The following is a 14,785-nucleotide window of genomic DNA, read 5'->3' on the forward strand; positions in this document are numbered from 1 at the left end:
CTCCCCCACCCTGTACATCCTTCCTGCCTGCATTACTCTCCCCCCTCCCCCTCGTCACAGGAAACATTCTGGTAAATCTCTTCTGCATCCTTTCAAGGACCTTCGTACCTTCCCTAAAAGGCAGCGACCAGAACTGGATGTAATACTCTAGTTGTGGCCTAACCAGAGCATTTTAAAGGTTCACCATAACTTTCCTGATGTTGCACTCAATACCTCTGTGAAGCCTAAAATCCCATATGTATTGCTGACTACACTCTATATGTCCTGCCACCTTCAAATATCGATGCATATGCACCCTGCCCCTTGCCTAGGTACCTCTGTTTGAGCATGCTTTTTATAATTGTGCCGTTAAGTCTATATTGGTTCTCTCTATTCCTTGTTCCCAAATGCATCACCTCACACACTTCTCTGTATTAAATTCAATCTGCCACTTGTCTGCCCAATCTGCTAACCTATTGATGTCCTGCTGTAGGCAATTCATACCACCCTCACTGTTTGCCATTCCTCCAGGTTTGGTATCAAATTTTGAATTTTTTCTCCATATTCTAATATCCAACCAATTCATTTATGGCAAAAGGAGTGATCCTAGCACTGACACTTGGGGAACACCACTGTCTACCACCCCTCAGTCTGAAAAACAACCGTCTACCGTGACTCGCTATTTTTTGTCCTTAAGCCAATTTTTTATCCAAGCTGACACTGACCCTCCTTTGTCATAAACCTCAGTTTTGTTAACCAGCCTTTTATGTGGCACCTTGTCAAATGCTTTATTAACAATCATATAGACAACATCCATCATATTCCCTTTATCACCTTCTCTGTTAATTCAATAAAAAATTCAGTTAGGTTTGTGAATCATGAATTCCTTGCATAAAGTTTCAGAAGATCAAGCCAGTGGAGGAGCTAGGGTGATGATGGTGTTTTGTGGTGAAAGGCAACTTAACATCCATCCCCTCCTGGAATAATGGGTTTTGGCTGCATAAAGCATGAGACAAGGCAACAGGAAGTCTCAGTGCACAATCAGGCTGTTGCATTTCTGACTTCTTTACACAAACTCACCAATCACCCACACACAATCAGTAAACGGTAAGTGGGTTCAATTTATTTGAAGGCTACAGGACATGTTACAGGATAGCTCAACAAGCCGTTCTATTCTAGAGATTCGGCAACCACCATTAATCACGGCAACAGCTGCAACCACAACTGCACTAACTGACTGCTGGTCACATGTTGCTTTACATCCTCTGGCATGTGTACATCATTTACATATTCTCAAAGCGATACTGCAACATCCCTCTTTTTTCCCCCAAAGGTAACATATATATGTATATATTTATATATTACAGGATGGTTGTGAAAACTATTTACACAAAAGATCGATTGCTGTTCATCATTTAAGATTTTAAAAATCTTTATAATTTTGTAGGTGGCTTACCAGAACTTATGACGGTCTAAATTTCCTGAGATCTAGACTTATTGCTTTAGATCACTCGACTTGTGGGTGCATTGGTGTCCGGTGTGTTATCAGAGTGTTGATTGTTTACATGGCGGTCTTCCACAATTTCACAGAGTTCATATTTGGATGTGTTCTAGATGTAGTGGAGTGCTGGGTGTTATACAGTTGAACAATTCCCTTAGCTGGCCTCTGTTTTACCTGAACGTTGCCTCATTTGGTGTTCTAACCTTATAAGATCTAGGCTCACGACACACTTTAGATATGTTCATGGGTGACCAGGTTTCCTGCGCAGGATGTATGATCTGAACTTTGTCCAATGCACAGACTAGGTAGTTCCACAACTGCAAGTTGGTTGTGTGCTGTCTTCATTCTCCCTTGTTTTTTCGAGAAGTTTCTCCTGTATTCCTAAGTATTTAAGCAGGTGATGGCTTGGCAAGGTTGTCGGTGGTGAGAGGAGTGAGTGTTTCTGGAAGAGGAGCCAATCAAGTGGGCTGCTTTGTTCTGGATGGTGTGAAGCTTGGGTGTTGTTGGAGCTGCACTCATCCAGGCAGGAGAGTATTCCATCACACACCTGACTTGTGCCTTGTAAATGGTGGACAGGCCTTGAGGAGTCAGGAGGTGAGTTACTCGCCGCAGGACTCCTAGCCTCTGACCTGCTCTTGTAGCCACAGTATTTATATGGCTAGTTCAGTTTTTGGTCAATTGTAACCCCCAGACTGTTGATGGCAGGAGATTCAGCGATGGTAATGCCATTGAATGTCAAGGGAGGATGGTCAGATTCTCTCTTGTTGGAGATGGTCATTGCTTGGCACTTGTATGGTGCGAAATTTACTTGCCACTTGTCAGCCCAAGCCTGGATATTGTTGCATTTGGACATGGACTGCTTCAGTATCTGAAGAGTTGTGAATGGTGCTGAACATTGTGCAGTCATCAGCGAACATTCCCACTTCTGACCTTGTGATGGAAGGAAGGGCATTGAAGCAGCTGAAGATGGAAGATTCAAGTGTTGCTTGAAAGCACTGTTGATGACCCCTTCCATCGCTTTGCTGATGATTGAGAGAAGACTGATGGGATGCTAATTGGTCGGGTTGGATTTGTCCTGCTTTTTGTGCACAGGACATATCTGGGCAATTTTTCACATTGCCAGGTAAATGCCGGTGTTGTAGTAGTTGTACTGGAACAGCTTGGCTAGGGGCGCAGCAAGTTCTGGGGCATAAATTGTCAGTACTATTGCCAGAATATTGTCAGGGCTCATAGTCTTTGCAGTATCCAGTTCATTCAGCCGTTTCTCAATATCATGTGGACTGAATTGAATTGGCTGAAGGTGATGCTGGGGTGCTCCAGTGGATCACTCACTTGACATTTCTGGCTGAAGATTGTTGCGAATGCCTTATCTTTTGCACTGATGTGCTGAGGATGGGGATATTTGTGGAGCCTCCTCCTCCAGTGAGTTGTTTAATTGTCCACCACCAATTCATGGCTGAATGTGGCAGGACTGCGGAGCTTCGATCTGATCAATTGGTTGTGGAATCACTTAGCTCTGTCTATCACTTGCTTGTTTGACACACAAGTAGTCCTGTGCTTAGGTATGCCTGGTGCTGCTCCTGGCATGCCCCTCTTCAATGCACCAGGGTTGATCCCCTGGCCTGGCTTGGTGGTAATGGTAGAGTGGGGGATATGTCAGGCCATGAGCTCGAGTACAATTCTGCTGCTACAGTGACCCATCAGTCTTGAGTTGCTGGATCCATAGTACGGTAGTAGTGCCACACAACATGATGGAGGGTATGGTCAATGTGAAGACAGGACTTGCTAGGCCATTTCAGAGGGCAATTCTGGATCTGGAGGACAGCGGATTTTCTTCTCTAAAGAACATTAGTGAACCAGATGGGTTTTTATGACAATGGTTTCATGGTCATCATTGGACTCCAGATTTCTGCCGTGGTGGGATTTGAACCTGGGTCCCCAGAGCATTACCCTGCTTGGATTACCAGTCCAGTGACAATACCACTACGTCCCCCTGCAGGAGACAGCACCCCACAGAGCTTGCGTGCTTTCTGCGTCCTGGCTACCGTGCCAATACTGGTAGCTGCACCCAGTGCTTTCAGGTGTCGTTGTCCAGCCACACATTCTTCATATTTTCTGCCATCTTTTAGCAGTGTATCAACATTGTGACCTTTTTTCTCCGAGAAGTCTTTTTGTAAGGCTTCAATTGGTATTGAAGCCATGATTAACTCCATTATGTGTTCAGCAAACTCAGCTTCTGAAATATTGCAGACCTTGCCCTTATCACAGTAACCTGTTGCCAAACTGATCGATTGATTCTTGTGGCTGTTGTCTGTAGTGCCTTCAGCTCCAAGTGGTGTATTCTGAAATTTACCTTTACATGAAGTTGATCTTCCTCAGACAGGCCATGAGTTTTGACTCTGTGTTCCCCCTGCCATTTCCAATGGCTATGTTTATTTTCAGCGCTTGTTTATCTGGTTCGGTGATGGATAAATCTAAATGGTTTCATCCTTTCTTTAAAAAGCCTAAATTTAGAAAGGACATCTGTGGCCTTCCAATTCATGCTGGGGCATTTGGTGATCATTCTGCTGTTCCCTATCTTTTACAGGCGCTCCTGACTTATAGGGAAATTGTAACCTGTACTTTGTGGAGAGGCTATTATTTTCTTCCCTTTTGTTATTATCTTATCTTTGACTGCTGTCACTGTTCAGGTTTTTGCCACACAACCCTGTGATGCTATTTTCCCTTTTTGCAGGTTCTTTGTCCTTTGCGTGGGAATGTCACCTGATGACATCTCAGTGGCCTGCACCTTTTCTGCCCAATTCAAACCTGACTGCACAGCGTGAACCTGAACCAACTTGTTGCTCCCTTTCACCATTGATCCAGCTTTCCCATAAATCAGGCACTCGTTCTGCAAAGTTCTGTTTGTAGGTGGACTCTGCCTCCTGGGGTTTCAGTGCAAATACAGCCTCTGTACTTGCACTGAATCTTGTCTGTGGCTCCTCCTGTGGTCTTTAAACACTCACCATTGCCCCCAGGTTGTGTTTTTGGCTTCTTTACACAAACTCACCAATCACCCACAGAGGATTGGTAAACTACAAGTGGGTTCGATTTATTTGAAGACTACTTACATTATATGTAGGATTGCTCAACAAACAGGTGTACTGTAGGAATTCAGCAACCCCCATCAGTCACACCAACAGCTGCAACCACAACTGCACTAGCTGATTGCTGGTCACATGCTGCTTTATATCCTGGTTCCTCTGTCACATGTACATCATGTGCATATTGCCTTAAAGTGATATGATAACTCAGGCCAGTCATGAGTCACCTGTGCTAAAGCTGTGATCCTTGGATTTTAGTTCGTGAAACTGGTTGTTATCCCATTGGGTTTGACCAAGGTAAGAGATTTTCCAAGATCTGGTGAGGACAAAAGCTTAACAGCCATTAAGTAAGGCAGTGCAACTGCTTATGTTGTTTGCAGGTAGCAGACAAGGAGAGGAAGTTGGGTCTGTTATAACTTGACATCTCATTTGGAGGTGCAAGACTAGGAAGGGAAGAACTTGAGCAATGTATTTCAGTTGTTCCAATTTACAGCGAGATTATGAAGCAATATTTATCAATGTGTCTCTTTAAATATAGGAAAGTAATTCAGCAGAGGGCAGTGGAGGCTCTTCAGAGGAATGGCGGAGTGAATCTAACAGCTCAAGGTAATATGGCAAACAATTCACTATATATTTTTATTCATTTAATCTTGGGTATTTAAGCTGTAATGTACAGACTTTATTTTTTAAGTTGCATTTGCCATTTTAGATGCAGACACAGATTGGTGTTGACAAAAGGACTTAGTACTGTTCAAATATTGCCTCAAAACTTTCAGGATTGGCACTTGGAATCAAGAGTGCCCTGCAATATTACCACAAGGAAAAATGTATCGTGAAACTTCATCCTGGTAATTTGTGTATATGTGCTGCTGCATGTGAGCATTTGGTGCTGCCACAAGGTGCATTTATGTTGCACCTGTAACGTAGTTAAACTTATCAATGTGCTTCAATAGGAGTGTTATCAACAAAACTTACACTAAGCCACCTACAGAGATGTTACGACATATGACCAAATGTTTAGCCAGAGATAGCTTGCAAGGATTGCCTTAAAGGAGGATAAGAGCCAGAGAGGATTAGGGAGGGAATTCCAGAGTTTAGGACCTAGACAGCTGAAGGCACAGCCGCCTATGGTGGAGCAATGAAACTTGGGGATGCACAAGTGGGCAGAATTGGTGTAGTGCAGAGATCTCAAAGAATTATAGTGCTGGTTAAGGTTAGTGAGGGGCAAGGCTGTGGAGCGATTTGAAAACAAGGATGAGAATTTTAAAATTGAAGTGCTGCCAGGCTGGGAGAGAGTGCATGCCACTGAGCACAGGGGTGATGGATTTTGTGCAAATTAGGACATGGGCAGCAGTGTTTAAGATGAACCGAAGTTTATAGCGGGAGGAAAATGGGAGGACAGCTCAGAAAATGGTACTGTAACTCTGGGGTTGTTGCATTTCAAAATATTGTTTTTACTTGAATTCTGCTGTCATGACCATGCAGCAAGCTGTTCTGTTGCGTCAGACTGATCAACACAAACAAATAATATTTCAGCATGCATTTTGTCCAGTTGAAAAATTTCAAGTTTTGGGTATGAAGTTTTGGTAACTGAGAAGAATGAGGGTTTTCAGATGTAAGAAATATCCTACTTTTAAATATTGGTTATTTTTAAATAGTCAATGTTGTATTAAGATATATGGGATTTTACAGCCAGGTATTTGCTCAAAATTGAGCCTTTTTGTGCCTCGTCCCTATCACCTTGCGATAGTAAAAGATTTTTCAACTAGGGGTATTAGTCCAGTGGCTTCCTCTGAGCCTCTTCCAAAATCTCTATTTCAATCACCACATGAGGGGATTAGAGCTGAGCACAACATTCTATGGGACCTAATTAAGGCCTTGTACTAGGGCACCGTGGTGCTCTTAGTTTTATAGTGTGTTGTGTTGTCTATAAATCTTAATACCCTGTTTGTCCTCGCTTAAGTCTCTTTGCATTGGTTATAGACCTTTAGAGACTTGAATACCATAACAAAACATAAAGCCTTTCATGCATATAGTGCTTTCTGTGATCACAATGTCCCAAAGTGCTTTACAGCCAGTGTAGTACCTTTAAAGCGTAATCATTGTGGTAAATGAAACATGGCAGTGAACTTGCACACAGCAAGCTCCCACAAATGGGAATTCAATAGTGATCAGCAAATCTGTTTTTTTGTGGTGTTGATTGGGAGAGAAATATTGACCAGGATATACCCCTTTGTTCTTCTCTGAAATAGTGCCATGAGGTCTTTTATGTCCACCTGAGAGGGTCTCTGTTTAATGTCTCATCCAAAAAGCAGCCAGGTCTATATTCCTTTTAACAGATTTTAATTTAGGGCCCAACGTGACATGTACATGCTTGGCATTATCCTTACCTATATTTGTCAATATTAAATTACATTTGTCCAATGTGGGGGCTCATTCCCATATCTCATCAAGATCTGCTTTTAATCTTTACTTCTCCTTAAGGGTTCTGATATTTGCCATCTGTGGACTTGTAGATGGTACTTCATCCTGATCACTGATACATTTTGAGATGTGTGTGTTTGTAAGCAATGTGAAAGATAGCTTGCTTAGTATTGCAAACCTTATTCTTCAAAAGATGTGCATTCCCCACATAACAGTATTCCACCCACTGACCCAACTGTCCCTCAAACTTAAAGGCTTGTTTTTGTGGTGAGCTTATTGTCCAGTGATCATTTTCAGGTCAATCAGAATGGTGCAGACCTTGAGGCTTTATAGAGTGTGCGAGTACCATCTATCTGCAACATTGTGACTATATTTCTATGTTCATATATCTATTACATGGTTTATCCAGAACACACAAAACTGGCCTCTGCTCCTGGGAAGTTTGGAAGATATATAATATTAAAGAAACAAAGAAGATACTATGAAGTAGCCAGTCTTTTTTAAGTTCTAGAGAAAAATTGTAGAAATATATTCAAATTACTTTGACTTGTTTTAAAATATATTAATGGCATATATCTTCTACACTGGACATGGATGGAAGTTGAACTGGCTCTTGTTTCCCTTCAGTGATTCTTCGAGTGAGTATTCAGATTGGACAGCAAATGCAGGAATTAATCTTCAGCCACCCAAAAGACCAACCAGACAGCGAGCCCCACGCCTAGTGAGCAGCTCAGAAGATGAACAAGATGATAAAGTTAAAGAACTGTGGAATCAAAAGCTAAAGAAACCCAAAGGAAGACCACGAAAGGTAGTCATAACTTTTAAGTAGGCTTTTCAAAAAAAAACTCCCCAGGTAATTTAGTGAATTGGTGTACTTGCTACTTTTGTACTGAGCCATGCAAACCAGGGTAGGGTTCTGTTTTTTGACTGATATTTCCTGCAGTCACATAGCTGCCTGACACTTGCTAAGATTTTGCATGACAAATAAACCAAACATGGTTGAAGATCCTATGTGCATCCACCCCATGGAATTTCCTTTAGGAGATTGAAATTTTTTGGATTAGTTCACATTCATCTGAACACAGAGCTACAGTATTGCTATAAGAATATAGTACTGCAGCTGCTGGAAATCTGAATTTAAAACAGAAAATGTTGTAAATACTCAGGTCTGGCTGCATCTGTGGAGAGAGAAATAGTGTTCGGGTTTCAGGTCAGTGACTCTGTTGAGTGAGGCAAAGGGTTCTGTTGAAGGGTTATCAACCTGATACGTAGCTCTGATTCCCTCTGTCCAGATGCTGCCAGGTCTGCTGGGTATTTTCAGCATTCTCTCTTTTTATTACAATATTGCAATTCTTGGTAAAATTTGCTCAGATTGTCTTATCCTCTCATCTGAATGAGACTATTTGGGTGGAATGGGAGAAACAAGAGTGCTTCCTGCGTTGAAAAGAACTAAAATGAAGATGGCTGGCACTAATGAGGTCTTTAAATTGGATCATTTATTTTGCTCATCTAAATCCAATATCTGTTAATAACTGTACAAGGTCCCAACTTGCAATGTCACACCAATATATAATATGTTATAATTGGTGCTAAGAAACTCTAGTTTTCAGCATATAAACATTTTTAAGTTGGGGAGAGAATAGTTCTGTGTACAATGGTGTGTGTCTGTGATTACATAGTTTTGTTTTCCTCCTCGCAATGCAGAGACCAAATCCTGTGCCAACTGGAGAAGGTGCAATTTTAGAGGAATGGCATCCACCAAAGTGGATCACAGATACTGTACCGCGCAGGTCACCTTATGTTCCACAGATGGGTGATGAGGTAAGAAAACTGGCATCCAGTTGCAAATGATAATACAGCTGAAATTCTTTTGATGCCATGAGACCACTAAATTTACACATCAGGAAATGACCAAAGATGTAAATAAGGGAATTTTGTGGAGATTCTATTTGGTTACACAAGATAATTAAAACTTGCTGCCTGGAGCTGAAGGTCCGTCACATCCATGATCCTTAGTGGTGAATCTAGTATGGAACTTTATCAAAGGCTTTTTGGAAATCCAAATATATTGATTACCCTTATCGAGCCTTTCTATTACTTCCTATGACACTATTTCCTGTTCTAATGAATTTTTATATACATGTGTGTAATAGTGCCTCTGCTATCTTTTCCCTAACTTTTCAATGTGCATGATTGTAATCTATCCAGACCAGGAGTTTTATCCTGTAAGTTTGATTTGTTTATCAATTATCTTCCCTCTGTCTATCTTAAATATCCTTTTATCTTACTTGATCTTTTCAAATGTCATGTCCACGAGGTCATTCACCCTGGTAAATACTGAATTAAAGTTATTTACTATTTCTGCCATTTCACTGTCATTAGCTGTGAATTTATCTTGTGCCCTATCCATACCCTGACTTTCCTTTTCTTATTTATGTCTGTAGAATACTTCAACATTTCTTTCTATATTCCTACCATTTTCTTATGTTCGCTCATGTGGATGTCACCGGCCAGGCCAGCATTTATTGCCCTTGTTCAGAGGACATTTAAGAGCCGACCACATTGCTGTGGGTCTGGGTAGGCCAACAGATTTCCTTCTTAGAGGAAGGACATTAGTGAACCAGATGTGGTTCTAATTCCAGATTTTTATTGAATTCAGGCTTCACCATCTGCCATGGTGGGATTCAAACCTGGGTCCCCAGAGCATTACCCTGGGTCACTGGAATACTAGCCCCATGACAATACCACTGTGTCATTGCCTCCCCCTCGCTAATTGTGCATACGCTCCTTAGTGTTGTTTTCAAACTGTATGGGGGGCATTCTTTGTCATTTGTGTTAATGTCAATTATGATCTCACTGTGTAAGTGTTTCATTGCTTTAATAGATTATAAAATCATAGAAACTTACAGCACAGAAAGAGACTTTTCGGCCCACTGTGTCTGTGCTGGCTGGAAAATTAGTTATCCATTTTAATCCCATTTTTCAGCTCTTGGTCCATAGCCTTTTAGGTTATAGCACTTCAAGTGCATGTCCAGTACTTAAATGTGGATGAGGGTTTCTGCCTCTACCATCCTTTCAGATAGTGAGTTCCAGACCCCTGCCACTCTGGGTGAAGAAATTCTCAACTCTGCTCAATCCTTCTACCAGTTACTTTTAAACATCTGTCCCCTAGTTATTGACCTCTCTGCTAAGGGAAATAAACCTTTCCTATCCACCCTATTATAATTTTATGCACCTCAATTTAATCCCTCTGCTTTCTCTGTTCCACAGAAAACAACCCTATCTTATCAAGTCTTTCCTTATAGCTGAGTTTCTGGCAACATCCTTGTAAATTTCCTCTGCATCCTCCCTAATGCGATCACATACTTCCTATAATATAGTGAGCAGAACTGTATCCGGTATTCCTGCTGTGGCCTAACTAGTATTTTGAACAGTTCTAGCATAACCTCCCTGATCTTCTATTCTATGCTTCAGCTAGCACAATAAAGTATGATTAAAACCAATGATATGTTCACTATTCATTCTCAGAAAAACGATGTGGTCAGTTTTAAAATATAAAAATTAGTTTGAAAGTTCAGAACATACTGGGGAATGACAATGTATTTCTCACTCAAACACATTTAAAATTATTCACTTTGGACCATTGCAAGTAATGCTTAAAATATGCCATACTTTCCTGAGAAGAATTTGTTTCAACAGGTTGTCTACTTTCGTCAAGGCCATGAAGCCTATGTTGAAGCTGTCAAAAAAGCAAAAATATACACCATTAGCTTACGCAAGCAGCCATGGCATAAACTGGAACTTAGGGTAAGACTGGTGAACTTGCGGAACTAAAATTTGACCTGAAGAATTCATTTAAGAATTTTCATGGGCAGAATTTCTGTATTTCCGTTTTCTCCTCGTGATCCGTATGCTTGTATGGAAGAGGAATGTGTTTTCTTACTCTCAGATTGTGCCCCAATTAAATAATTCTAATAATTCCAATTAAATAAGCAAGCTTAAAATAAAGGAGGTTATTTATTATTACACATTTACCCCGAATTTGATGTAACATTTCACTTACTTGTCTAACACACACTGTCTCACACACAAATATTAGACAAGGTGAAAGTAATGTACTATTACAGTTCATAAATATCTCAGTCTGTTTCGTAGCAGGCCTATAGTTTCTTGGATGAAGTTGATGCTTTCGTTGAAGTGAAGGTCTGGTAAAGCAAAGGATTCTCAGTAAGCTGAGGTGTCTTCTAGTCTAATTTCCAGGAAGTTGGATCTCAGGCGAACTTAACTGGAACAGGTTGGAAAGTCCTTCGCTCTCTTCTAGGATCTTCCACTTTCAAGGCATTGCTGTTTATTACCTTGGCTGCTTGGATGATTTGTAGCTAGTTTGATGGGTTTCTATACAACTCTGTCTGCAAGCAGCTTTTAGCTGATTTAAAAGCATAGAGGAAACATGACTGTCTCATCATGTGACCTCCTGCAAGTTCAAAATTCTTTTCCAAATAAGGTGGATAGTTGGGTTGATTACATCTTGTGTTGTGGTTTTCAGACCTTGAGTTTGAGACAGGAGTGTCTTAGTATTTGAATATTCAATTTGTTAATACCCTTTTGGATTAGTTTCAGGAATGGGCATTGAGTCAACATCAGTCTGAAATGTTCCTTTTGTTCCCCCTTGAGACTGGAGTGGTTTCAATCCACAAGGAGTCAGATGACCCTTGGGCAACCTTCTTTTGCAGTCTTTTGTGTTGACAGAGTATATGAGTGACCTAAATAGAGGAGTTTCAGTAGTTAAATTCTAAATAACAGTGGTACTGTGCGTATATAGCTGTACAGTATTTAGATGCTAAAATATATTAAATATATCAGTTTTTTGAAAGTGGATATTTCATTACCATTGCCAAGTCAGGATAACATTTTACGGACAGCAGTTATGTGCAATTTTTCTTTAAGTTTGTGGTATTTATTTATACTATTGTGTTTTTGTTTTAATTTTCATAACTGAAGGTGCCAACTGGGGTGCACTTTTGGCAGTCATTCTACCCGTATAACCATTCTTGTGTGAGCAAAGACCTATATCAATATACTTGCATTTCAGTTTTCACCCGATATCCCTGTGCATAGCTTTCATAATAGGTTGTTGGATAGGAAGTCAATCATAGGAATCCTTTTTTTCTCTTTTTCCGCCCCCAAATGCTGAAATTATGCGCTCAACAGAGAATGGAAATGAAATCTGAGCTCTTCTCTGTTTGATTTAATGGCGTGCTTACTCATTAGACCATTAGAGGGAGCCATCATTTGTAATTGTCATATGCTTTACTCCTTTCCTATATTTGTTCAATGTTGCTAAACCTGAAGGGTTATGTTATGAGTTATGTTTTTACTAATGATAGAAATGTCTGTGTAATATTATTAGACTATTAACTAGCTAAGCATTTTAGATAGCGAGTATTGAATATGTTGAATCCATAATTTTCTACCGTCAGGAATTATTTGGAACTTTATTCATCAAACCTGGGAGATTTTTGAACTTATTTCTGTTTTATACAGGATCAAGAATTTTTAAAAATTATTGGACTAAAATATGAAGTTGGACCTCCTACACTATGCTGCCTAAAACTTGCCTTCATAGACCAGGATACAGGCAAAATTATGGATAAGTCATTTTCTCTGAAGTGCGTTCACTGGTATTTAATGTTTTTGGTTAATTGTGTTTTAGTTTAACAAAATTATACATATGAACTTGATTTTAGAAATTAAGAACATGACTGCAAATTCACTTTTGAGAACTGATCTTCAGGAACTTGTGGAATTATCTTTTGTTTTGTATCTTATTTTGACTATCATTTCCTTTCCTTACTTCTTCTTCTGCAATGTGCACCATTCATATGTTGAGTTTCATATGTCAACTGCTTTGACAAAAAGAATGAGAAAATGTAGCACTTATTCTCTTTACACATTTAAAATCTACACACATGATATAGAAACTTAAGAATAGGAGTAGACCATTTAGTCTTCGAGCCTGTTCTGCCATTCAGTCACGGGCAAGCTGTGACCTCGCTTCATGTACAAACCTTTGCCCACCACTCCCTATAGAGTTATGAAACTTGAAACAGCTACAGAAAGCACTAAAAATATGTGAAGCTTTAACAGCCAGAATAAATCAAACGGCAACTGACCTGTAAGTAGTTATGACTCCTTTAAATAGTGCTGGTTAGGGGTGGGACAGTGGTTGAAGGTGTGGGGGTGGTTCTTCATGTTGCTTAATGCATGTTTAGCTGCGCAAGGTTGAGATGATGTCAATTGGTGTGAGGAGCTTCAAAATGGCAACATTGGCATAACATCAGCGCTGCACATAATCTGTCAGCTCTGTGTACTTCTGGTGGTTGTGTGTACCTGCTAATTCCTTTACTAAGATGACACCTGGCACTCTGAGTCAAAAATATGCACTGTTCTGTCAACACTTTGGAATCTTAAGGCCACTTGTAGCACACAAAAAGTGGGAGTTCTGCAGCCCTGCTTAGCCTATACCAGAAAGTGTAAGTTAGACTATTTAATTCAATGTCTAATCATGTACAGAAAGTAAACTGAAGAAGGGAAAATGAGATCGGGTTTAGAAAAAGAAAAGTAATGGCATTTTTAAAAAAAACCTCCAATAATTAATATCTGAAGGAATGGCAATCAACATTTGTAGAAGTAAATTTTCAGTGCTAGAGGTTTTTTGGTAGTAATTAAGACTTATCACTGCATTAAAAATTCAATTAGACTTGAATGGGCAAGGTTTAACTTTTGCTGGAATGTTTAGTTGTAACCTAGTGATTCAGCATTGCAACCTCACTCCCTTCATGTGGTTTAATGCTATGGCTCTCAGTGACCTACCAGTGCAGCAAAGCTTGTGGAGAAGCAGGGGAAATCAGACAGCTTGATTTCTGTGCTAAACTGAACACATGTGGACCCCGAAAGCTGCCGTCTGATTGATTGAGTGTTGGTAACCTCACCGATTTCCAGGTTGATGTTCCAGATGTAATATTTCATCAATATGTTATCTACATGTAATGTCTACTTCTGCAAGTTTTAATGATCCTCTGTATATACTTCTGCTGGAATAGAAATTAAAGATGTTTGTAACTTATTAAAAATTATTTGGAATGGAGCTATCTATTTAAACTTTTATTTATGTATTCATTTTTCAAATCCAATCAAGTAGAGCAAAGCACTTTTCACTGTGCCCTGCTTACCCCAATCTTAATTAAGCACTATCCACACCAACTCTCTGGTGCATAATTAAGGACAGTTACCTACTATCAACCCTTAATTGTTAATTTTTTTAAGGGAAATTAGAATGATGATGTTCTGTGTTTCAGGTATCATGACATGCCTGATGTGATTGATTTCCTTGTACTACGTCAGTTTTATGATGAAGCAAGGGAAAGGAATTGGAAAGCTAGTAAGTTTAAATGAATTCTGTTTCCTAGTTTAAACCTACTATTTCTAAAAGAAACTGATTTTAGAATTCTGCCATATATATTTAGAAACATTTAAGTCTGGATTTTTTTTATTTCTATTGTTCTGAGGTCACCTTACACAGGATAGTTAAGGTGGAAGATGGGCTTGAGATCATCTCCATAACTTTCACAAATGATGTAATCAACTTCCAGAAAGTCCTTCCTTTGAATTACTACCCCTCAGCTTGGTTCTTCACTACAACATCACAATTGTGGCCATGTTCTATTAGTTCAATGGACCCACAATGCATTCATATTTCGTGAATGCTGTTGTACAATACTACTTTGATTTTTAACCT

General features: G+C 39.9%; 1 protein-coding gene across 3 annotated transcripts in view; it reads left to right on the forward strand.

Annotated features, from left to right (window-relative positions):
* Positions 1-14,785, forward strand: part of LOC144691796 (bromodomain and WD repeat-containing protein 1-like) — a 179,193-nt gene that overhangs the window by 108,491 nt on the left and 55,917 nt on the right. For 2 of the 3 annotated variants that reach the window (XM_078560282.1, XM_078560284.1), the window contains 6 exons: positions 5,102-5,169; positions 7,615-7,795; positions 8,692-8,808; positions 10,687-10,794; positions 12,532-12,668; positions 14,346-14,428. In XM_078560282.1, coding sequence (XP_078416408.1) covers positions 5,102-5,169; positions 7,615-7,795; positions 8,692-8,808; positions 10,687-10,794; positions 12,532-12,668; positions 14,346-14,428 — 694 coding nt within the window. The remainder of the gene's footprint in view (positions 1-5,101; positions 5,170-7,614; positions 7,796-8,691; positions 8,809-10,686; positions 10,795-12,531; positions 12,669-14,345; positions 14,429-14,785) is intronic. The other variant, XM_078560283.1, reaches the window with a different exon arrangement.

The sequence above is a fragment of the Cetorhinus maximus genome, chromosome 16 (assembly GCF_964194155.1).
Source record: "Cetorhinus maximus chromosome 16, sCetMax3.hap1.1, whole genome shotgun sequence".
NCBI lineage: Eukaryota > Metazoa > Chordata > Chondrichthyes > Lamniformes > Cetorhinidae > Cetorhinus > Cetorhinus maximus.